The 25,550-nt window shown below is 40.6% G+C and overlaps 1 protein-coding gene across 1 annotated transcript in view; it reads left to right on the forward strand.

Moving 5' to 3' along the window:
• The window catches only part of CORO1C (coronin 1C), a 90,437-nt gene that overhangs the window by 14,186 nt on the left and 50,701 nt on the right, over positions 1 to 25,550 (forward strand). Inside the window, exon 2 of the mRNA XM_039471765.2 lies at positions 18,942 to 19,141. Within this exon, the coding sequence (XP_039327699.1) occupies positions 18,947 to 19,141 (195 nt within the window). The 5' untranslated portion in view covers positions 18,942 to 18,946. The remainder of the gene's footprint in view (positions 1 to 18,941; positions 19,142 to 25,550) is intronic.

The raw sequence follows: 25,550 nt of genomic DNA on the forward strand, positions 1-25,550 counted from the left end.
GTGGGCTGTATTTATTTGTCTTCACTTCCCTAGAAGTGTTTTCATTTTATTGGTGAAATTGAATGTATGGTGTTTTCTTCTTGAAGAGCCCAAGACCTTTTTCTAAACGTATTAAATGGTGGTAAAGTATTTATCTGGTGGTAACTACATTTTCTCCAGTGAGTTACACTCTTATAATTTCTTGTACTCTATTATAGATACTGATACTGAGGTTTTTGGGTTTTTTTCCTTCTCTTTAGAAGATGCACTTGCTGATAAGGAAATATTTTGTAATTTTACCAAAAGGGATCAGGGAGACAAAATGATTTTTCCTAAGGTGCAATAAGATTGTAAGAGCTATACTTGCCTATTTCTATAGGATGTCTGAAAATTCTGGAAAGATAGGGAGTTTTTCTTTTAAACAGTGTTAGTTTTCATTTTCTTTTCTTTTTCTTTCTTTCTTTTTTTTTTTTTTTTGAGACAGAGTTTCACTCTTGTTACCCAAGCTGGAGTACAATGGCACGACCTCAGCCCACCGCAACCTTTGCCTCCTGGGTTCAGGCAATTCTCCTGCCTCAACCTCCTGAGTAGTTGGGATTACAGGCACGTGCCACCATGCCCAGCTAATGTTTTGTATCTTTAGTAGAGAAGGGAGTTCACCATGTTGACCATGATGATCTCGATCTCTTGACCTTGTGATCCACCCGCCTCGGCCTCCCAAAGTGCTGGGATTACAGGCTTGAGCCACCACACCTGGCTTCTTTTTTTTTTTTTTGAGATAGAGTCTCACTCTGTCATCTAGGCTGGAGTGCAGTGGAACCTCTGCCTCCTGGGTTCAAGTGATTCTCTGCCTCAGCCTCCTGAGTAGCTGGGATTACTGGTGTGCACCACCACACCTGGCTAATTTTTGTATTTTTAATAGAGTCGGGGTTTTATCTTGTTGATTAGGCTGGTCTCAAACTCCTGATCTCATGATCTGCCCGCCTTGGCCTCCCAAAGTGCTGGGATTACAGGTGTGAGCTACCGCACCCAGCCTCATTTTCAAATAGCAATGCTCAACATGTTTTCCTTCAAGCTCCAGACACTTTTATGGGCAAAAGTATGTAATTTTAAAGCATGGATCCAGTTACTAATGTGAAAAGGTAATTATATTTTAAAAAATAAATTTTAAAGTACTTTTCCTATGGTTTTACTCTTTTCAGATACCCTACTTTTCAACAGAAGGTTCTTTGGAGCTACTACTAAGAGGTAGTGAATGAGTCTTTCTCCACACCAAAGAGCAAGTAGGAAGGCACCCCCCAGCCATCTGGTTGCATGAGTCAAAATTAGACATCACTGTTGATGCACCCTTCATATCTGAAAGAGTTTTAAATTCAGTTGACTTCTAGCCTTTTGACTCCATCATCTGTTTCTACTGGGACTGTTACTTGTGGCCTGGACGAGTGCAGTGACTTCCTAACTAGCCTCCCTGAATCCTCTCAGATGTTCCCACCTACAGATCCATTCTCCAGCTTCATTCAGAGAGTGAGCTTTTTTTTTTTTTTTTTTTTTTTTGCGACGGAGTTTTTGCTCTTGTTACCCAGGCTGGAGTGCAATGGCGCGATCTCGGCTCACCGCAACCTCCGCCTCCTGGGTTCAGGCAATTCTCCTGCCTCAGCCTCCTGAGTAGCTGGGATTACAGGCACGCGCCACCATGCCCAGCTAATTTTTTGTATTTTTAGTAGAGACGGGGTTTCACCATGTTGACCAGGATGGTCTCAACCTCTTGACCTCGTGATCCGCCCGCCTCGGCCTCCCAAAGTGCTGGGATTACAGGCTTGAGCCACCGTGCCCGGCCGAGAGTGAGCTTTTAAAATGCAAATCTCGTTATGTCACATACTCATACTTAAAAAATTTCCCATGGCTCCCAAGACTGCAAGTAAAGATAAAATCCTTAACATGGCCTAGAAAGCCCTCTGTGATCTGGGTTTTGCTGACCTCCCACCCTCTTTTACCCTTGCTCTCTGGGCTCCAGCCCCTGTGGGTTAAGTAGTATTCTGAGGAGTACTTGCTTTTGATATAGACTCTTTATATTTTATTGTTCCTCCCAGGCAGAACTCACTTTTCTTCTCTTATATCCCAGTTGACTTCTCGTTCTTTGATTTCAGCTTAAGTGTCGCTTCTCTGAGTGGTTCTGTTCCCCCGATTATTGACTCAGTTACCTTGTGTACTTTTACATTCAAGCACTAGTCACAGCAGCATGCTGATGTTTGCATGAATATCTGATTGTGGTGTGTCTCCTGCAGTGGACTGTAAGCTCCATGAGAGCAGGGGCCAGGTCTGCTTGCTCACAGCTGTGTCTCTCAGATCTAGCATGGTACCAGGCACATGGTCAAAACCCAGTGAATAGTTGTTGAATAAATGAATGACTGGGATTAAGGACCTATTCAGTATTCATAGTTGAATATATGTGTAATATGTATAACCCTGTGGATGTTAGTAATGTGGTTTGCAGTGAGGTGTGTCTGTTTTACTGGGAGGATGTGGACTGTATCCCAGTGAAAGAAGGATTCTCTGTAGACTCTTGATAGGACCCTAGAAATCATTTTTTATAGATGAAGAAACCAAAAACCAGAGGACCAAACTGATCTAGCTGTGTAGGTGACTATGTCAAGATAAATTTGTATCTGACATCCAAGCCAGAGATTTTCCTCCTCTCCCTTAATGTTCTTTTGAAACACTGTCAGAAAGTACATGTTCATTTAATCTCTGCTTGCCCAAGGTATGGGTTAAAAAGAGAAGGCTGAAATTCTTCAGGTGAAGGTGTTTTCTGACACTGGTAGTTTTGCCTGTGACTAGACTTACGAAGTTCTTAATAAAAATGTTCCCCATCCCTTTTTAAGAGCTGAGCATCTGGTAATTTCATTTCCTGGTATAACAATATTGCCAAATAATTAATAAAATTTTATTGTCTACTCCATATGACTAAGTAGTGAAAAACAGACTTAACAAGTTTGAACAGTCATACAGTTTTACCAGTTGTTGATAAGAAAAGTAGGTCATCAATATCGCAAGAATGTTTAGAAACATATTCAAGGATTAATTTTTAAGTGAGATTGCTAGGTTACTCATGTCTATAAAAGTTCTGCAGTTGATTTGAGACCTCTTAGGGTTAATTTGGCCCTTTGAGTTGCGTTCTGCTCTTTGAAGAGAGACATAGAATTCAGCTTCTGAGTCTGGTCTCCTATGGTGCACTTTAGGGAGATAGCTGCTGCCTCCGGTGATTTTATATGGTTCCAGAGTGTTGTGAATGTTCTCCAGGGCAGGTAGCACCTGACTTTGTCTTCCCAAAGGAAGTTTATGCTTTTTCAAAGCTCCAAGAACCAAAAGAGGTGGTTGTGTTTATAAAGATACTGGTGACAAGCAGAAAATTGGGAGATGTGGAGGATTGTAAACATGTCATCCTTGCACATTATCTCTGTAATAGAAATAGATATTTCTGTCGTTGAAGAGCTAGAGATGATTTTGAAGTCCTTATAAGCTCACATTTTAGTAACTGCAAAATTTCTATAGTATCATTTCTATTATATTTTAAGTGAGTTACAGGCCTCATTATGGCATCTTTTAGTTCACAAAAGGGTCTCTCTTTAATACAAGTGTGAGACAGTTGTAGATTTGTTTTTTTTTTTTTTGTTTTGTTTTTTTGTTTTTTTTTTGAGACGGAGTTTCGCTCTTGTTACCCAGGCTGGAGTGCAATGGTGCCATCTCGGCTCACCGCAACCTCCGCCTCCTGGGTTCAGGCAATTCTCCTGCCTCAGCCTCCTGAGTAGTTGGGATTACAGGCACGCACCACCATGCCCAGCTAGTGTTTTGTATTTTTAGTAGAGACGGGGTTTCACCATGTTGACCAGGATGGTCTCGATCTCTTGACCTCGTGATCCACCCGCCTCGGCCTCCCAAAGTGCTGGGATTACAGGCTTGAGCCACCGCACCCGGCCAGGATTTTTTTTTTTAAGAGACTTGGTCTCACTTTGTGTCCTCGGATGGAGTGCAGTGGTGCACTAATAGCTCAGTGCAGCCTCCAACTCCTGGGCTCAAGGGATCCTCCTGCTTTAACCTCCCAAAGTGCTGGGATTACTGACGTGAGCTACCACACCCAGCCCAATTTTAGGAATTTTATCTTTTGTCTTCAGATTCATTATGTGTTGCTGTTTTGCTGTTCATATCTTGCTCATTTTATTTCTTGTCAGACTTGATTTTCGGCAGTCGTTTTCATAGCATCACATTCCGCCCTACATCATGCTAACTGACTTTCTTCTTCATGTTGCCAGTGAGTGCTTAGGTTTAATGTTAGGTGGCCCTCACCTTTTCTTTGTAAGAAATTCCTAAAATGAGTATAGTTTATAAAATATAAATGTAGTTCTCTTCTTTGAAAACTTTAAAAAGTATGATACCTCTTTATTATATATCACCTTTTATTTTTATTTATTTACTTTTTTTGAGATAGAATCTCACTCTGTTACCCATGCTGGAGTGCAGTGTCATGATCTTGGTTTGCTGCAACCTCTGCCTCCTGGGCTCAAGTGATCCTCTTGCCCTCATCCTCCTGAGTAGCTGGGACTACAGGCATGTGCCACCATGCCCGGCTAATTTTTTTGTGTTTTTGGTAGAGATGGGGTTTTCTTACGTTGCCCAGGCTGTTCTCCAACTCCTGAGCTCAGGCAATCCACCCACCTCTGACTTTCAAAGTGCTGGGAATACGGGAGTGAACTACTGCACCTGTAATATCTCACCTTTTAGATATTATCCTCAATACTTGTGTGTGTGTTTCTAGTGTTTTATGCATGCTCTTTCAGGTTGTTCTTTTTTTTTTTCGAGATGGAGTCTCGCTCTGGCACCAGGCTGGAGTGCAGTGACACAATCTTGGCTCATTGCAACCTCTGCCTCCCGGGTTAAAGCGATTCTTCTGCCTCAGCCTCCCGAGTAGCTGGGACTATAGGCATGCACCACCAGGCCCAGCTAATTTGTGTATTTTTAGTAGAGATGGGGTTTCACCATGTTGGCCAGGATGGTCTCGATTTCTTGACCTCATGATCCACCTGCCTCGGCCTTCCAAAGTACTGGAATTACAGGCGTGAGCCACTATGCCCTGCCCAAATTGTTATTTTCTTGGACAACTGAGCACATAGTCTTCTGGCTAAGCCTAAGGATTTTCAGTGAGAAATAAGATTTGCTTCCTTGGTCATAACAGATACGCTGTGTTGTTTGTCTCAGTACATTTGAATGCCTACAGTTGGTTTCTGTATTTTGATTTTTCCATTTTTACTCATGTTTATAAAGTGTAGGCAAAGTGCAGTTTCATATTTAAGTGCTATACAGACTAGCCAACTGGACTAGGGGCTGTCAAAGCAGTATCCCCAGATAGAGCTTTAAGTGCTATTGTTGGCTGATGGGGAGAAACTGAATTGTATATATGATTGGGAATTTATCATTGGAAAAGTATGACAGTCCATGGGGTGAAAAATTGGAACTGTCCTGTACTTTGTAGTTCGAGGTCACTGGGTCTTTCTCAGAAGTCCTTTATCTTTGGAGGAGTTACATGTCTCCAGGCTGAAACATGTAGGGCCTGGAATTGATGAGCTTCAGAACCCTCTCCAGTCCCAGCTCTGTGAGGCCCCAACCTGGAGGCTTCTTGGTAGATCTTATTTGTATTTTCTCTTTATTCTTAGAAACATTTAAAAACTAAATGATATTGGGGTATTGAATTGAAACAAAATGCATTTTCACTGGTATGCCCTATTCTTGGCATCTTACCTGTTACCTGTATTAATAATGGGATTAAACTATTTGGAAGACTATAATGTATATGAATTCTTTTTCCTTAATTTTTACCATTCCTGGTGTCATGGTCAATTGAACCAACATCAAGGCTATTCATACCTGCAGTCAGTCAGTCGTCCTAAGTGGTCAGTAGTTTTTCTAGAAGAAACTTTTTTTTTCAACAAGTCCATATCAGCAGTGGAGTATGAATCTCTTTCAGCCAAAACTGCTGTGTGTGAGGATATCTGTTGTGTATCTGACATTTTGCTATGCGTTATAGCAAATGTTGCATGGTCTTTTTTCTTCCTTTTTAAAACAGCTTCTATTAAAATAGGTAAGGGATTTTTTTTCTTCGAATGTCTCATATAAAAATCTCTTTAAGAGTTGGATACAGTAAAAATAAGCAGTTTGTTAGGTAGTCTTTGAGTCTCATTTCTAGATTTCATTTAGAAAATTTGAAAAAGCTCAGTTATTTCATATTCAGAAATGCTGAATGTTGATTTTTTTTTTTTTAAGAGGCATGATCTTGCTGGATTGCAGTGGCATGATCATTGTATTCTGCAGCCTCAAACTCCTAGGCTCAAGCGTCTCCCTGTGTCAGCCTTCTGAGCAACTAGGACTATAGGTGCATGCTACCATGCCCCACTAATTTTTAAATTTTTTGTAGAGACAGTGTCTCATGTTGTCCAGGCTGGTCTTGGACGCCTGGCCTCAAGTGATCTTCCCATCTCAGCCTCCCAAAATGCTGGGATTACAGGTGTGAGCCAATGTACCCAGCCAAATTTTTATATTTAATCAGAGTACCTCCCATATTTGCTTTGGGTATCTGCTCTCTTGTGAATGTGTATTCTGTGTAGGCTTACATATTACTACATTTCTAACTTTTTTTTTTTTTTTTTTTTTTTGAGACAGAGTTTAGCTTGTTGTCCAGGCTGGGGTGCAGTGGTGTGATCTTGGCTCACTGCGACCTCCACCTCCCAGGTTCAAGCAAGCCTCCTGAGTAGCTGGGATTACAGGTGCCCACGACCACACCCAGCTGCTTTTTTGTATTTTAGTAGAGACAGGGTTTCACTATCTTGCCCAGGCTGGTCTTGAACTCCTGAGTTCAGGCAATCTGCCTGTTTTGGCCTCCCAAAGTGCTAGGATTACACCCTGCTGTGCCTGGCCTCCAACTTTTTAAAAGAAATTTTAACTGTTGGCATTGTCATTTAAATAGCTGAGTTTAACATATTTGTCTCCTCATCTGCTCTCTTACCTGCCTTTTTCTATTAAATAACACATCGTATCTCTTCTGCATTAAAATACCTGCCACACTAACAGTGACTTAGAGGGAACATGTCTTTTCCTCTAATGGGACATCTTAGAGTCTTCTTTAGGTTGCTACTGGCTGAGGGAGTATTCTCTGCCCACTGAATGCTTGAGTGCTTGACGCCCTGGAATGGTCTCACCAAATGGGCTGAGCAGGATTTTGCTACTAGTAGGGGTTTTCCTGTATGGGGTTTTCCTGTATGTGTTCCTAGCAGGATGTGTTTCCTTTTGTATGAACCATAAAAGTACATCTGCTGGAATCTTTAAACAGATAACTTTTCAATAAACAGGAAAGTGTCAAAATTGTCATTTTTTATGAGATGGAAGTAGAGGGAATAGAAAAACTTTAACATTTACCCAGGTGTTCTGAGTGTATTTTATTTGGTGCTGTTGCAATATAAATACCCTGTCTTGTCTGCATTTTTCCTCCTAACACCCAACATGTTTCTTATATAGCTTATAAGGTAAGTTTTCTTTCTTTTCTTTTTTTTGAGATGGAATTTTGCTCTGTAACTCAAGCTGGAGTGCAGTGATGCGATCTTGGTTCACTGCAAACTCTGCCTCCCAGTTTAAAGTGATTCTCCTACTTCAGCCTCCCACATAGCTGGGATTACAGGTGTGCGCCACCATGCCCAGCTAATTTTTTTTTTTTTTTTTGAGACGGAGTTTCACTCTTCTTACCCAGGCTGGAGTGCAATGGCGTGATCTCGGCTCACTGCAACCTCCGCCTCCTGGGTTCAGGCAATTCTCCTGCCTCAGCCTCCTGAGTAGCTGGGATTACAGGCACGTGCCACCACGCCCAGCTAGTTTTTTGTATTTTTAGTAGAGACGGGGTTTCACCATGTTGACCAGGATGGTCTCGATCTCTCGACCTCGTGATCCGCCCACCTCAGCCTCCCAAAGTGCTGGGATTACAGGCTTGAGCCACCACGCCCGGCTTGCCCAGCTAATTTTTATATTTTTAGTAGACAGGGTTTCGCCATGTTGACCAGGTTGGTCTCGAACTCCTGATATAAGGTAATCCACCTGTCTCGGCCTCCCAAAGTGCTGGGATTGCAGGCGTGAGCCGCTGCACCCGGCCCTTTTCTTTTGTGTTTTGTTTTTTGAGACTTGGTCTTGCTCTGATACCCAGGCTAGGGTGCCGTGGCATGATCATGGCCCACTGCAGCCTTGACTTCCTTGGCTCAAGCAATCCTCCCACCTCAGCCTCCCAAGTCGCTGGGACCACAAGTGTGTACCACAACATCATGTCTGGCTATTTTTTGTATTTTTTTGTAGAGATGGGGCATCTCGTTATGTTGCCTGGGCTGGTCTTGAACTCCTGGGCTCAAGTGATCCTCCTGCTTTGGCCTCCCAGAGTGCTGGGAGTATAGCTGTGAACCACCATGTCTGGCATATAAATTTTCTACATTTAACTTCACTTGGTAGTATTATAAGAAGCATGCTTTTACAGTCTCCTGGAGGTTGAGGATTATCAGCTGACAAATAAGCTGAAGGTTTTATTGTAAGAGTGTACATTCTCTCTGACACATAAAGCCCTTAAACCATAGAGGTAGACCTTATTTTTACTTGTTGTTAGTTAAAATGTTCACCCAACATGTAAGAACAATTTTAGGCCAGGTGTGGTGGCTCACACCTTTAATTCTAGCACTTTGGAAGGCCGAGATGGGCGGATCATGAGGTCAGGAGTTCAAGACAATCCTGGCCAACGTGGTGAAACATCATCTCTACTAAAAATACAAAAATTAGCTGGGTGTCGTGGTGTACATCTGTAGTCCCAGCTACTCAGGAGGCTGGGGCAGGAGAATCACTTGAAACTGGGAGGCAGAGGTTGCAGTGAACTGAGATCACGTCACTGCATTCCAGCCTGATGACAGAGCGAGACTCCATCTCAAAAAAAAAAAAAAAAAAAAAAAATGTAATTTTTTTTTGTTTTGTTTCCTTAGATGTTAAGTATTATGAATATTAGCTATCAGCTTTTACGTTTTATTTGAGGCATAAAACAGGAGTATATTATCTCCTTAATAAAAACTTACTATGATAGTTGCTGGATAGTCAAAACCTGACCCGTAATCTTTTAAGTGAAAGCAAGTTTATTAAGAAAGTAAGGGAATAAAAGAATGACTACTGCATAGGCAGAGCAGCCTGTAATCCTCCTTTTTGGCCATCAGTATAACCTGGAAACTTAGTGAGGAAGGTAATTGTACATGTTTCTAAGATAGAGATTTCAACCAACCCCAGAAAGATAATCTCATAGTTGAGCCTATGCTCTCAACCTATTCTTGCATCGTCTTCAAAGGTATATCAATTTTAATTATAATAAAAACCATTCTAGAATAGTGCCAGTCTTATTGGAAAATAGGGGTAGAGTGATAAATTACATCTTAAACAGACAAGTAAGGTTTGTATTTCCCATGTTTTATAGAGGTTAAAAACTGTGTTGCATTGTCTCCTATTGAAGGTAAATTGGTTGCCGGGCGTGGTGGCTCACGCCTGTAACCCCAGAACTTTGGGAGGCCAAGGCAGGCGAATCATGAGGTCAGGAGATCGAGACCATGCTGGCCATGGTGAAACCCCATCTCTACTAACATACAAAAAATTAGTCGGGCGTGGTGGCGCGTGCCTGTATTCCCAGTTACTTGGGAGGCTGAGGCAGGGGAATCGCTTGAATCTGGGAGACGGTGGTTGCAGTGAGCCAAGATCGTGCCACTGGACTTCAGCCTGGCAAAAGAGCAAGACTCTGTCAAAAAAAAAAAAAAAGAAAGAAAGTAAATTGATTTTGAAACTTGTAAATATTTCTTTGATTTGCTTACTGAATAGCTTTCTGCTACATCATCTTCCTCTTTATTACTGAGATGATCTTACCATTGCAAGCAAGGGAAAGACCCTATGCAGTTTTAAGAATTTGTACTTAAAAGACTTAACGAGCAAGCAGCTTTTCCAAAGTTGAACCATTCTCTCACAGGACATTTAAAATTATACCTAGTATTTTCTTGGAATTTGTGTCTATTGCGTTCAGGATTTTTTCATTTACTCTTTTGGTTTTTTTTTAGAATTAGATCCTTTATAAAATGCTTTAGTTTTAGGATGACATTTTGTTGTCTAATTTATGATTTGATTAGTTTGAGACAGAGTAGTTGATAATAGAACTCCTAGGTTTGATGATATGCCATCTTAATTTGGAAATTTATAACAATTTTTAAAGTGGTAAAACACTAATACCATTTGACAATGCAGACAGCTCTCTTAAGAAAAGGAAGTTTTTATGTTTGGGATAGTTCCCATTTTTTCCTTTGTTTACAGAGAAATTAAACTGTAGAAATACCATGCAGAAATGAGAGAACATAAAATTTTGTAAACGTCCTTGATAAGTGGTGCCAGTTCTCTTATATGAAATTCTACTCTTAGCCCGTAATCGGCAGGGACTTGCTTAGGTTTTCTCCCTGGGTAGGGAAATCTATTACTGGGCTCTCAAATAATAATTGCTAACATTTGTTAGACAGTATGTAATATGCTTCAGATTCTATGCTGAGTACATTATAGTTATTTTTAAAAAGTTTTGAGATGTAATTCACATACTATACAATTCACTCATTTAAAGTGTAGAGTTCAGTAGTTTATAGTATATATGTAATCAGATAATCTGCAACCATTAACACAGTCAACTTTAGAACATTCACCTCAAAAGAAACATACTAGGCATGGTGGCTCATTACTGTAATCCAAGCAGTTCGGGAGTCTGAGGTGGAACTATTCCTTGAAGCCAAGAATTAGTTAGAGACCAGCCTAGGCAACATGGTGAGACCCTATCTCTACTAAAAAAATAAAAAATAAAAAAAATAAAAAAAAAGAGCCTGGTTGGCCGGGCATGGTGGCTTATGCCTATAATCCCAGCAGTTTGGGAGGCTGAGGTGGATGTATCACGTGAGGTCAGGAGTTCGAGACCAGCCTGGCCAATATGGCAAAACTCTGTCTCTACTAAAAATAGAAAAAAATTAGCCAGGCATGGTGGCAGGCACCTGTGATCCCAGCTTCTTGGGAGGCTGAGGCAGGAGAATCGCTTGAACTCAGGAGGTGGAGGTTGCAGTGAGCCGAGATTGCACCATTGTATACCAGCCTGGGCAACAAGAGTGAAAACTCCACCTCAAAAAAAAAAAAAAATTAGCTTGATGTGGTGGCGTAAGCTTGTGATCTCAGCTACTTGGGATGCTGAGGTGAGAGGATTGCTTCAGCTCAGAAGTTTCAGGCTGCTATGAGCTATGACTGAACCACTGTACTGAATACAGAGTGAGATTGTCTCTAAAAATAATAAAAATAAATATTAAAAAAAAATAAGAAATGGGCTGGGCATGGTGGCTTATGCTTGTAATCCCAGCGCTTTGGGAGGCTGAGGCAGACAGATCATGAGATCAGGAATTCAAGACCAGCCTGACCAACATGGTGAACTACTAAAAATAAAAAATTTAGCTGGGTGTGGTGGCACATGCCTGTAATTCCAGCTACTGAGGAGGCAGAGGCAGGAGAATCGCTTGAACCCTGGAGGCAAAGGTTGCAGTGAGCTGAGATTGTGCCACTGCATTCCAGCCTGGATGACAGAGTGAGACTCCATCTCAAAAAACAAACAAACAAAACAAACAAACAAACAAAAAAGAAATGAAGAAATGTTATACTCTTAAGATTTAGCTATCACCTTGTATTACCCTATTTCCCTCCTACCCCACAGCTCTAAGCAACCATGAATCTACTTTATATCTCTCTAGATTTGCCTATTCCGGATTTTCATGTAAATGGAATAACAGTGTGTAGATTTTTGTGACTGGTTTCTTTTCATTTATAATGTTTTCAAGATTCATCCAAGTTGTAGCATGTATTAGTACTTCATTCCTTTTTATTTATTTATATTCTGTTGTAGGGGTAATATCACATTTTGTTTATCCATAAGATACAATGGATAGCCTGTATTTGGGCTGCTTCTACCCTTTGGCTATTGTGAATAATGTTGCTTTAAGACTTATGTACAAGTATTTGTTTGACTACCTGTTTTCAGTTCTTATACCTAGGCGTGGATTGCTGGGTCTTAATGGTAATTCTTTGTTTAATTGTTTGAGGAACTGCCAGTCTTCCACATCAGCTGCAACATTTTGCTTTCCCACCAGCAGTGTAGGAGGGTTCTGATTTCTCTACATTCTCATCAACCCTTGTTATTCTCAGAATTTTTGATTTTAGTCATCCTAGTGGGTATGAAATAGTCTCTCATTGTGGTTTTGATTTTCATTTCCCCAGTGATTAATGATGTCCAGCAACTTTTCATGTGTATTGGACATTTGTATAACTTCTTTGAAAAATGTCTATTCAAGTCCTTTGGCTCATTTTTAAATTGGACTTTTTTATTATTGAATTGTAGGAGTTCTTTATATATCCTAGATATAAGTGCCTTATCAGATATAAGATTTGCAAAAGTTTTCTCCCGTTCTATGAATTGTCTTCGATTTCTTGATAGTGTCCTTTGAAGCACAAAAGTTATAAATTTTGATGGAATCCAATTTTTCTAATTTTTCTTTAATTGCTTGTGCTTTTGGTGTCATATCTTAGAATCCTTTGCCAAATCCAAGGCCATGAAGATGTTCTATGTTTTCTTCTCAGAGTTTTATAGTATTAGCTCTTATACCTAAGTCTTTGATCTATGTTGAGTTAGCTATTTTATATATTGTCCCAGTACCATCTGTTGAGAAGAGTTTTTCTATTGAATTGTCTTGGCACTCTTGTTGAAAATCAGTTGACCAAAGATAATATGAATTTCCTTCTGGACTTTAATTGTATTTCATTGATAGATATGTCTATCCTTATTCTGTACCACACTGTCTTGTCAATTACTGTTGTTAGTGAGGTAAGTTTTGAAATCAGGAAATATGAGTCTTCCTAACTTGTTCTCCTCTTTTTCCCCCAAGGTCATTTGAGTCTTTTTCCCCAAGGTCATTTTTGGATCCCTTGCAGTTCCAATCAATCCATTCATCCATTCTATAGAGAATTCATCTGGGAGTCTGATAGGAATTGCATTAAATCTATATCTTAGTTTGAGGAATATTGCCATCTTAATGCTAAGTCTTCTGATTTATGAACATGGGATCTCTTTTCATTGATTTGTGTCTTTAATTTCTTTCAACAAATGTTTTAAGTTTTCAGAGTATGAGTCTTTCACATCCTTGATTAAGTTTATTTCTAAGTATTTTATTTTTGATGTATTGTGAGTGGAATTGTTTTCTTAATTTCAGTTTTGGATTGTTTGTTACGAGTTTATAAAATATGGGTAGGCACAGTGGCTCACACCTGTAATCCCAACACTTTGGGAGACCAAGACAGGAGGATCACCTGAGGTCTGGAGTTTGAGACCAGCCTGACCAACATAGCAAAATCCCATCTCTACTAAAAAGACAAAAATTTTAGCCGGTGTGGTGTAGTCCCAGCTACTCAGGAGGCTGAGACAGGAGAATCGCTTGAACTGGGGAGGCGGAGGTTGCAGTGAGCTGAGATTGCACCACTGCACTCCAGCCTGGGTGACAGAGCACGACTCTGTCTCAAATATATATATTATATATATATATTTGATTTTTGTATATTAATCTAGTATCCTGCAACCTTACTGAACTTACTTTTAGTGGATTCCTTAGGATTTTCTGTATATAAAATCATATCTTCTGCATACAGAAATAGTTTTACTTCTTTCTTTCTTATCTGAATGTCGCATATTCCTTTTTCTTCCCTAATTGCCTTGCCCTAACCTATACTACGATCCTGAAGAGAAGTGGCAAGGGTGGACAAGCTTGTTGTGTTCTTGATCTCAGGGAGAAGGCATCATTCACCATTGAATACTGAGTTAGCTGTGGTATTTTCATGGATGCCCATTATCAGGTTGAGGAAATTTCCTTTTATTCCTAGTTTCTTGAGCGTTTTATTGTGAAAGGATATTTAATTTTGTCAAATGCTTTTTTTTTTTTTTTTTTTTTTTTTCATTCAGAGTCTTGCCCAGGCTGGAGTGCAGTGGTGCTGTCTTGGCCTACTGCAACCTCTGTCTTCTGGGTTCAAGCAATTCTCCTGTCTCTGCCTCCCAAGTAGCTGGGCTTATAGGCGTCTACCACCATGCCTGGCTCATTTCTGTATTTTTAGTAGAGATGGAGTTTCACATGTTGCACAGGCTGGTCTTGAACATCTGATCTCAAGTGATCCACCTGCCTTGGCTTCCCAGCGTGCTGGGATTATAGGCATGAGCCACCACGCCCAGCCTCAAATACTTTTTCTGTATCTGAGATAATTGTGTGATTTTTTTTTCTTCTATTGATACAATGTGTCATGTTAATTGATTTTCAGATGTTGACCTAACCTTGCATTTCTGCAAAAAAAAATCCCACTTGATTGTGGTATATTATCCTAATTCTTTTTCTATGTTGCTTGATTTGGTTTGCTGGTATTGTTGAGGATTTTTTGCATCTGTATTCATAAGAGATACTGGTCTGTAGTTTTCTTGAGATGTCTTTATTTGATTTTGGTATCAGGATAATATTGGCCTCATATAATTAGTTTGGAAGTATTCCCTTCTCTGTCTTTGGAAACATTTGTAATTGGTATTTTTTAAAAGTTTGGTAGATTTCAGCAGTGAAGTCATCTGGGCTTGGTTTACATTCCTTTTTTTTTTTTTGAGATGGGGTTTCACTCTCTTGCCAAGGCTAGAGTGTGGTGCAGTGGCACGATCTCACCACTGCAACCTCAGGTTCAAGTGATTCTTGTGCTTCAGCCTCCTGAGTAGTTGGGACTACAGGCATGTGCCACCACACCCAGCTAAGTTTTTTATTTTTAGTAGAGATGGGTTTTATCATGGTGCCCAGGCAGGCCTCAAACTCCTGACCTCAAGTGATCCACCCAAAGTGCTGGGATTACAGGTGTAAGCCACCACAACCAGCCTACACTCTTATTATAGGTATCATTCCCTTCATTTTGTAGATGGGAAACTGACTTTTAGAGAGGTTAAGTAATTTGCTAATATGAAGCTTGATTATCTTATGTCAGTTACTAGGATGACAACAGTAGCTAGTATTTATTGGGTGATTAATTTTGTGTATCTAGCCATATAAGGTATAGCATAAGAATCTCCTGCCACCATCCCATCACCAATAGATTGTTCAGTGATCACTTCAACTTTATATGCATTGTACCTATTTTGCATAGAGAATTTGACATATAATGGAGATTTAGTGACTTGCTATACTGTACCATGGCCAGGAAGTAAATGGTACAGCTATGCTTCTCACTTACGAGGCTGTCTGACTCTGGAGTTTGCGCTCTTAATTGCTATTCTCTGTTGTGTGCCTGGAGGGCCTGAGACATTCTGTGCAAGAAAAGCAGCTATGCCACATGTGCACAGCTGAGCCCAGATCAGATTTGACCTTGGAAGTGAATGGGCTCACACTGCCCTTCAAGCTGTGCTTAGACATATAGCACAGCACTGTGGAAGCACTGACTTTTCTTACTCTTTCTGCTCTGTAGCTAACATTTTACCATTTTACTCTGTGATTGTAGCACAAGAACTTCTATATCATTCTGTCTACATGTATTTAGGATGAAAATAAGTTTGCATAATATGGTAATAACTAATAACTTTTTCTTTTTTTTTGAGATGGAGTCTGACAATGTTGCCCCGGCCTGGAATGCAATGGTGTGATCTTGGCTCACTTTAACCTCTGCTTCCTAAGTTTAAGCAGTTCTCTTTCCTCAGCCTTCGGGGTAGCTGGGTTTACATGTGCGCCACCACGCCTGGCTAATTTTTTGTATTTTTAGTAGAGACGGGGTTTCACTATGTTGGACAGGCTAGTCTTGAACTCCTGAACTCATAATCCACCTGCCTCGGCCTCCCAAAGTGTTGGGATTACAGGCGTGAGCCACCACACCTGGCGTGGAAATAACTTTCTGAGGTATTTTAGTATGTATGTCAGCCAGAAGATTGTGTACAGTAGTATCTTTCAATGAAGACAAATCATTTTACATATTTATATTAATCATATTTTTGTGAGGTTATATGGTATCTGGCCTATTTGAGTGAAGAGGAAAAATTGTCTCTTTTTTTTTTTAAGTGAGAGGCTTTCCTCAAATATCCATTCACATTTAAAGTGAGCTTCTAAAAGCATACCTTTTGCCTGTGTAGGTGGAGGGGCACATTGAATGGTGGACCTCACTGAGGGCAGTGATGTCTGATCTCTAATGGGGTGGGGCAGGTGGTATCTTGAGAGGCAGGTGGTATCTTGGAAGCCAGGAGGAACAAGGGGCTGGAGGCCCCACTGTGTAGAACCAGGCTGTCAGTGAGGTACTTGTTCACACCTATACTGGGTGTCATCCAGTCCAGGGCCTGAAGTCTGGCCTTTCCTGGCTTCTGCTGGGGAGATGGCAGGCCAGTACCCTGGTTATGAAGCCCTGGATGGAGAAGATCTGGGTGTCCAGCTGTTCCTAATTCAGGCTTTCAGTTATTTTCTCTGCAGTGCCTCTCCCACATCCCTGTCTTCAGAGACACACAATTTCTCCTTGGAGTGTTCTGGGGATTCACAGTGGGCCTCGATGTCCTTCTTGTGAACTCCTCCTGAGACTTGGCTGAGTAGAGGACACTCACACTTCAGTCAGTTAAACGTGCACGACAGCTTTCCATCTTCCAAGAGTTTGTTGTCACAGTTGCTCTCTTTTAGGCTCCTTTCCAGTCTTCTTGTCCTTTCATATTTTTACCTGCTTTTATTTTTTGCATTCATTTTAGTGAGATTTTAGGAAGAAGTGGAGATAAATGCTGTTTGTGTTTCTTTTGTAAATTACTTCTTCATGTCCTTTGCCTAATTTTCTGTTGAGTTTTAATTTTATGAATTTGTAAGAACGTTTTATTTATGAAGGATGTTAACTGACATGGTACAATCCTTTTTTCTTCTACATTAATTTACTTTTGAAACACTTGCTTGAAGATGCTGGTGGGGATTGCAGTTTCTGTAACTTGTACAGATGGTTGCAGATGGTTGGGTGGGGAAGTGGATTCCGAGACCAGCTGGCTCTACATTGGCTTTTGTATGGATGTGCTTTCCTTTTGCTTTTCACCACTTCATGGATGCTGTCTTACCTAACTTATGCTTGAGAAGTATTCATACTGATCCTGAGATGAAGGGCCCTGGCCCGTATCATTTGCCGTTTCCTTTACCAAGGACTCAAAATGTATGGACCTGGTCGTCAGCTGGGAAAGTCTGGTAATAACTGCTGGGCTGAGGAACATGGATGCTCAACTGCCTGCCAAGGGTCTGTTCCTTCAGCCCAGCTACATGGCCCCAGCACTGGAGAGAGGCCACTTTCACACATGCCTAGGAGAAGGGTAAGGGACTCTGGCAAAAATAAATTCTGTCTCTGCATTTAGCAGTGGGCTCAGGGCCATGAGGAAGGGAATTAGAGGAAAGGAATTAGTAACACCCCACCATGTGTCCCGTCTGACATGAGTGGACAGGTGTTAGCTCTCCTCTGTATATGAGGATCTGATTTTCAGCTGAGTTGTCAATATTGAACCATGTTCCATTTCCATTTAGGTTTTTATCCAGGCTCCTTCTGTCTAACCAACACGAACAGAATGTCCTGCAGTAGCACATAGGAAAATTACATTGGGTGCAGTTTAGGAAACCTTAATCAGGGAGGGTTGGTGATCCAAAAGCACAAAGCTTTCAGTGTCTATCAGACAGTTTAGTGGAATTTGGAGTCTGAAATTATACATAAGGAAGCCTAGGAACCTAGCTCTGTGTCACCTCCCCTCCCCAGAGTCCCTGGTATACTAAGGAAATGGCTGTGGTAGATGATCAACTCAGTGAAAATCTAGCCTGATTTTGTTTCCTCTCAGCAATACCTCCTGCATTATTCCTTTCTTCTGTCCCAACTGTTACTGCTATATCACTCCAGGCCTTCCTCAAGTCTGGTTTACTGTTGGATAGCTTCCTAGCCCAGTACCTGTCTTTGAGCTTGTTCCTATCTAAGCTGTCCAGTGTGCTTCTGCCAGATTTACTGTCATCCTAAACATCACTTTGATCACGTTGCTTTCAATTTAAATACTTTTGGTCTTCTTTTCCCTGACCTGGCTCTTACCTGTTAGGCTGCTTTAGGCTGACTTTTCCTGTTTCTCACTGTGTAGCCCTTAGCACTAGGCGGTTTGGTAGTGAGTTGCTCTGATTATTACGTCTGTGTTAGAAGGAGATTAGAAGGCTTTTGAAGTCAAGGGTCATAGCTGTGTCTTTTGAATTCCTCCCATAGTTGGTCTTGTTGAAACACTCTGGGGAATAGACATAATTCTCGGACAACAGAGTGCTGATGTCTAAGGAAAATGTTTACAAACTGAAAAATTACCTTGGCAGGCTGAGGACAAAGATACAAAATCATAACTTGTTTTTGGGCTCTTTCTTCAGCCTTACCTCTACCGGAAAACTTCACTTTGGAGTTTTCTTACGTATAAAAGGGGAAGGGTTGAAGTGCATTATCTGTCAGTTCCCACCCAGCCCTGAAAGGCTAACTTTCTTTAATTCTTTGCCTTAATCTTTCCATTGAAATTAAAACTGATGAGCTGTTTCTGGATCTTGAATTAGGACTTTTTCATTTCTTTCTAATTCTTTCGCTGATGCATTTTGCAGTTGTCTCTGGGTATGTGCTGCTAAAAGAAGTTTGGATTGCAATTTGGCTACTTTTAGGAGAGCAGACAAAATGCCATCCCATTCTGTTTTTCCTACTTGGAGCTTTTCATTTGTAAAAGTAAAGCTTTCTGTTTGGTGCGTAATTCTAACATAATGCTCACTCTTTCTTTGCAGGCACCATGAGGCGAGTGGTACGACAGAGCAAGTTTCGGCATGTATTTGGGCAAGCGGTGAAAAATGACCAGTGCTATGATGACATCCGGGTTTCTCGTGTGACCTGGGATAGTTCCTTTTGTGCTGTCAATCCCAGATTTGTTGCCATAATCATAGAAGCAAGTGGGGGAGGAGCGTTCCTTGTTCTCCCTCTGCACAAGGTAAGTAATTTGACCGTCCATTCTGGTAGACACCCTCTGGTAGTCTCCATATTTTTTCCTTAATAGATTGACAGTTCACTAAGAATTGTATTTGTGAAACCATTAGACTCTGATGTAATTGAGGTTAAGTTCCGCACGCCTTACTAACCACATCAGTTTTTCTCTAACAGAGAATCATTAAATAGAATAGTGACCTCTGTTCTGGGCATGCCCTCTATGGATGAAAAAATTATTATAATGATGTTGTGAGCATGGACAGGCATAGGAATTTTAAGATTCGGTTCTTAATCATCCACTTTTCACAAAAATTTCTGTTTTAGAGTGCAGTTGTAAAAACAGGCTTTTATTCCAAAGTAAAGTTTTTAAAACAGTTACATTTTCAAATGGGCAGAAAATTGTAAGATAATATTCTCTTTTTTTGTGAAATCGTAAGGACAAGCCTTTTTTTTTCGAATAGCAAGTTCAACAAGAACTAAAGAAAATGTCCTCAATATAGATTTCAATTCTGGACAGTAATAAGTTTCAGTATAGGATTTAAACAGTGTTAACAAGTGGCAGAGATAGAGTCTTTACTGAGAATGGTTCTATGTGTCCTTCAATGTCAGTGGGGTTCCAAGCCCTCCTCCTTCCTTTATCCTCCCAGAGAGCCTGCTCCAAGGTGAGATTAGATAGGAATTTTGTGCATTTGCTGACCAGTCATGAATACTGCAGATCAAAATCTGTGGTTATTTTATCAGCAAATCCCAGAGTTGCAAATAATGAAGAAAAAACGCTGTGAAGAGGGCTTAGAAACAGTTGTTTTCTAGTTAGCTTTTAGGAGGAAAATGAGTTTGGTGAGTCCTGATCTCCAATGATAAGGGCTCGATGCTGGTGAGGATGCAGATGTTGAGTCGTATGGCAGCTGTTTCCACTCTGCTAAAAGCAGCGGGGGAAGTGGATCCCTGCTGTGTCTGAGCCCCTTATATTAGGAGTACATCTCATCACAATGGACCGTGTGATTCTGAGAGTGGTTACAATAAAGTGAATTTCTGTCAAAGGGCTTTTTCCCATTGTATGTTGATGTTTTTTCCTTGGGAAAACTCACATTGGGAAAATGTCCAATTCTCTTGGACTTTTGTTTCAGAGATGCTGGTGATGAACTTTTTTTTTTTTATTATAGCATCTAATTTTTACTTCAGTGGCCAGATAGATAACACAGTAGAACCACCTCCTGACAGAAGGGAGACAGATGCCTTTGGGGAACAAATTTGATACGTGTTTTCAAATGTACCTTCTTATTGGCAAAGATGAATCTTTTCATTAAGTTGAAAATTTATTTTCTATTTGGATACTTTTATTTCTGTGGAAAAAGTTGTTTTCGAGTGGCAAATAAGTACACTCAAGGCCAGTTGCATTTGGTCTCCACATTATTTTAGCTTATTCCTTCACCAAGAGCAAGAAACATTTGGAAACTTGACATTTTACTGGCAGGTTTTATGGCAGCCAGCTGAGAAGACAGCCATAGCTTGTCAGCTAAGGTCAGACACTGGAGCACCATGATCCGTTTCGGAGTTAAGAGTTTTTATTTCCCCTTTTAGACTGAGGTATACATTTAAGACATTTTTTTTTTCTTTCAAAGAAATGGAACAAGCCAATTAAGCACAAAGTAGACTTATGAATGGCTAATCTTCCTCTGAATTCGGGTATTTCCTTTCAACTCCCATATCCACAAAAGGTGCTGTGAGTTCATCTTTGCTTTTACAAACCATGAGAGACTGAGTTTCATTTATCCCATTTGAGGGAGGCCTGTATGCAGTACTGAGCTAACTGATCTTATGATTTGTTTTTCCGTGGTATTCAGTGACCTACACTTAATGAACATGTCCTTGTATTTTGCTCTTTAACCAGCATTACGGGAACTAGGATAGAGTAAGTTGCTTTATAAATTGTCATGTTTAAATGAGTTCTTGCTTTTTGGAGGGGCATCAAAGGTGTTTCTCAGGCTATAATACTGTCTGTGTGGCTTTGCTCCTTAAATATTAGTTTGTTTTAGAGGAGGTGATGTTTTTATAAGCTAAGCCTTGTGACAGCCATTGGAAATAAGATCAATACTTGGTTTCTATAATTGATAGGTTCATGTGTACTATATGAGATTTTTGTGTATAAAAGTGTGTTTATTTAGCTCTTAGCGTCAGTATGGCATGGAGGAAAGAATATAAATCTAGGAATTGATGAGCTGTGGAGTTCAGTCCTGGCTCAGTCACTGACTTGCAGTAGGACATGGATGTGTCTCTTTATTCTTCCACTCCTCCGTTTCTCTCTCTATGACATAAGCAGCTGTGTATAAAAGTTATTTTCTAGCCAGGCACCATGGCTCACGCCTGTAATCCCAGCACTTTGGGAGGCTGAGGCGGGTAGATCGCCTGAGGTCAGGAATTCGAGACTAGCCTGGCTGACATGTTGAAAATCCGTCTCTACTAAAAATACAAAAATTAGCGGGACACGGTGGTGCAAGCTTATAGTCCCAGCTACTCTGGAGACTGAGGCAGGAAAATCACTTGAACCTGGGAGGTGGAGGTTGCAGTGAGCCAAGATCATGCCACTGTACTCTAGCCTGGGCGACAGAACAAGACTCCATCTCAAAAAGTAAAAAAAAAAAAAAAAAGTTATTTTCTGCCTTGGTAATTCTAGATGATGACAGAAATGCTTCTCACTTCCCATGATTCTCAGTTATGTAGTGATTTCCAATTCAGCTGTTCAGCAAAGAAAACACTTTTGTTCCATTTTTTTCCCCCCAATTCAATGTATAACTTTGGAAAGCAGATGCCTTTTTACTCCTGGCTGCTTTTTCACTAAGGCAAGGCTAAGCCCAGCAAAGAGGATTAGTCCTGTGGTCCCTCATGACAGTTGTGCCTGGGTAGGTCTCAGAAGGATCTGCTATGGCAGGGCGTGGCCCATGAGCCCTGGAGCATCAGGTGACACGTGCCTTTCGTCTGAGTTGCTGTTCCTACCTAAGATACTGGCTGGTTAACAGGTATCAGTAGCTGGTAGAAAACAGAACCATCTTCCATGTTGTCAGAAAACCTACATTTCTTTATGGAGCTGACGGCCTTCTTGATATCTACCTTATAATTTTGGCATAGTCATGAATATTTGAATAATGGTTATACATTTTACAGTTGATATTTGTTTATACAATATGAGTGAGTCTTCATATGCAATTAGTTGGTTTGATTGTCTATAAGCTGAGTACCTGCTGTGTGCCAGCATCTGTGCCCTTCAGGAGCACTTGTGTCTAGGAAAGCATCCTAGCAGATTGCTGGTACTGAGGTGTTTGTCTCCTCGTTAGAAGTATAGCCTCAAGGAAGAAATATGATGGTAACCCCAACTACATGGTGAACCCATTAATCCCTTTTCAGTACAGGGCTTAACAATACGGGGCTCTTTACCCTGGAAAAGAGATTCCTACAACTTTAGTGTCTTGGCAGCTATGAAATAGTTTTATCATGAGGTGTTGCTTTGGTTTAAAAGCAAAGAAAAACTAAATTCCCAACTATAATGTGAAGTTATGTCTGAAATCAAGATAGCAAGAAATTAATGCTCTAGGTGTGTGTTAGGCTCCAACATACATTGTTAGCAGCTTGGGATAATTTTAGAAATGAACCTTAAGAGATGGGTATGGTTTTTAATAGTTATCTCATGGGCTTCTGAGAATCTTTCCCCCATTTTGTTTCTGGTTATAGACAGGCAAGTTAGTTTTGGTGATACATTTGGGATTCTGTACATAATAATATTGAATATGTACATGTTGGAATTAAGGTGAATTATGACCCTTTCAAAAAGGTTCCCATTTGAAAACATGGTTTTCCATGAATTTCTTTTGTAAAGCTTTTTAGTGTCAGCAGTAAATAAGTTGTATTATTGCAACTTCATGAGGCTTATGGTTAGATTCTGGAAGAATATAAAATAAGTTAGACATGGTCTCTGTCTTCCAGGACTTAAAATCTAAAGTGAAAAGAGAAATAGGTATAAATACATCAAAACACATGCATATACAAAGACACACACACATGCAGCAAGCAGCACACTTAAGAATGAATGTGTGCTATTTTAAGCATATGGTTTATGAGGTATTTGTTAGGAAGGTTTTATTAGGGAAAGTGGGATTTTTGAAGAGGTCACTCACTGCTGGAGGAATCTGGGAAGTCCTCAGTCCTGAGGTGGGGTGATTTAGATTTGCACATGTGATTCCCGTTGTCTTTTGTAGTGCTTCTGTCAAGCTGTGGCTTGCCACTCTGCCATGACTTTTCAAGGTGTGGCTTAGTGCATTTACTTATTCCTTAGTCTTTCAGAGGATGAATAATAGCAGTCTTGCTGAACACAGATTGGCTTTGTGGTGTTGGCTATGAGGGATACTTTTTTCGGCTTGCCACAACTCACAAGCTGTCTTGGCTCAAAAGCACACAGGTGTTCAGCCCTCTGTGTAATCTACCACACTGTCATGAATAAGCCTTTTTTGTGTGTGGAGTAGCCACACTAGTGATGTAGATAGAACTGAGGCATTTCCTCCCTATTGCGTGAACCATGGAGGCTCATACATACCAGTGTTTCTGGATAGATACACACACAACCCCCCCCCCAACATACTTCATATCACAACAAGCCTGTAAATCCTGCCTTAAACAAGTAAGAGTGGGAGGAATCTGTTAGAATTATATGCTCGTGATCTCTTGACATATACTTGGGTGGAGGATGCAAACTAGATGGCTCCTGTCTTCCCAAATTGCTTGCTTTCTTCCTTAAGTATTGTGAAGTACTGTGAAGCAACTTTGGTGAATTGGAGTGATGCCTGATTTCACCCTCACAGTAACTACGTGGGAGAAGAGCTCTGCTCTGGCCAGGATGGGATGGGTATGGCCAGATCTCTGTTAGCTTTTTGGGTCGTTGTGATCTCTTCCTCTCTACCATGAGCTCCTTTGTTGTAGCTGTGTGGTATTTTCTTATATACAACTGTGTTTCTCCAATTTATTTTAGGAGCTGTGTGTGGGAATATTTGAGATCTTGCTTTATTTATGTCTGTGAACCATTTTCAACTCATTTTGTAGTCTTTTTCATCTAGGTTTTTATGAAAGAATTTAGCTCCGCAGAAAATCATTTGAATGACTTTTTTTTAGTTATCCCAGGGATGATACATAGCCATTGTCTTCTAGATGCATAGGATGGAAAAGAGCTTATTGCCTATAATAGCATAGATTAGGGCATTAGGACTTTAATTTCTTATAGAACCTAGGTTGATGAGGGCTGCTTTAGAATGTTTCTGTCATGTTTATTGAGGAAGAGATCTTGAGGCATTTCAGTCAGTATTCCACTAATGATGATACTTGGTGGTCTCTTCTTACTGTTCAATATCCAGCTCAGATGTTGCCTTTGATTAGTTACTGAAACAGAGGAAAATCATCCATTCAGTTCTTTTAGTTGCTTCTTCATACCACTAGTACCACAGGCTGCATTATCACATTATTAAAATTATTTTCTTGTTTACTTAACAGATGGAGGGAATAATTAGAATTATATGCTCTTGATCTCTTGACTCACTTGGATAGAGGATGCAAACTGGGTGGCTATGTATGTGGTAGCCTTTTGTGCAGGTTCTCCAAAAACTTGCCTTACTATGTTGTGGTAGGTAGCCTCCCACATTAAATAGGGCTGGCCTGTGTGTCCATAGGGTATGGGGGAATTAATGGAGTATGAATTCTAAGACTAGTTCATAAAAGCCCACTGGCTTCCACTTTGTCTTTTTTGGAGCTGCCATGTTGTGAGGATCTCCAGCAGCTCTGTGGCAAGGTCCGTAGGACCTCCTGACGACTGCCAGCACCAACTTAACCAACCATGCGATGAGCCATCTTGAAAGTAGATCCTGCAGCCCTAGTCAAGCCATCAGGTGACTGCAGCCCTGGCTAACACTATTTAATGAAAAATCCTGGGCCAGAGCCACCCAGATAAACTGTTTTTGAATCCCTGATCCTCAGAAACTGTGTGAGTAATAAATGTTTATTGTTTTAATCAGCTGAGTTTTAGGATAACTTGTTAGTCAGCAATTGGTAACTAATATATGTATTCTTAGACTGTATTACTTAACCCATAATGTTAGTTCACACAATTCATATATGAGTAATTCAAAGTGACCTAAAAGGCTTTCTGGTAGTTTTGAACACTATGTTTTCACCTAGGCTTTAAAAAAAAAAAATCTACATAGAAATGTATCTAGGCCGGGCGTGGTGGCTCACGCCTGTAATCCCAACACTTTGTGAGGCCGAGGCGGGAGGATCACAAGGTCAGGAGTTTGAGACCAGCCTGGCCAATATAGTGAAATCCCGTCTCTACTAAAAATACAAAAGCTAACCGGGCATGATGGCAGGCGCCTGTAGTC

The sequence above is a fragment of the Saimiri boliviensis genome, chromosome 7 (assembly GCF_048565385.1).
Source record: "Saimiri boliviensis isolate mSaiBol1 chromosome 7, mSaiBol1.pri, whole genome shotgun sequence".
Lineage (NCBI taxonomy): Eukaryota > Metazoa > Chordata > Mammalia > Primates > Cebidae > Saimiri > Saimiri boliviensis.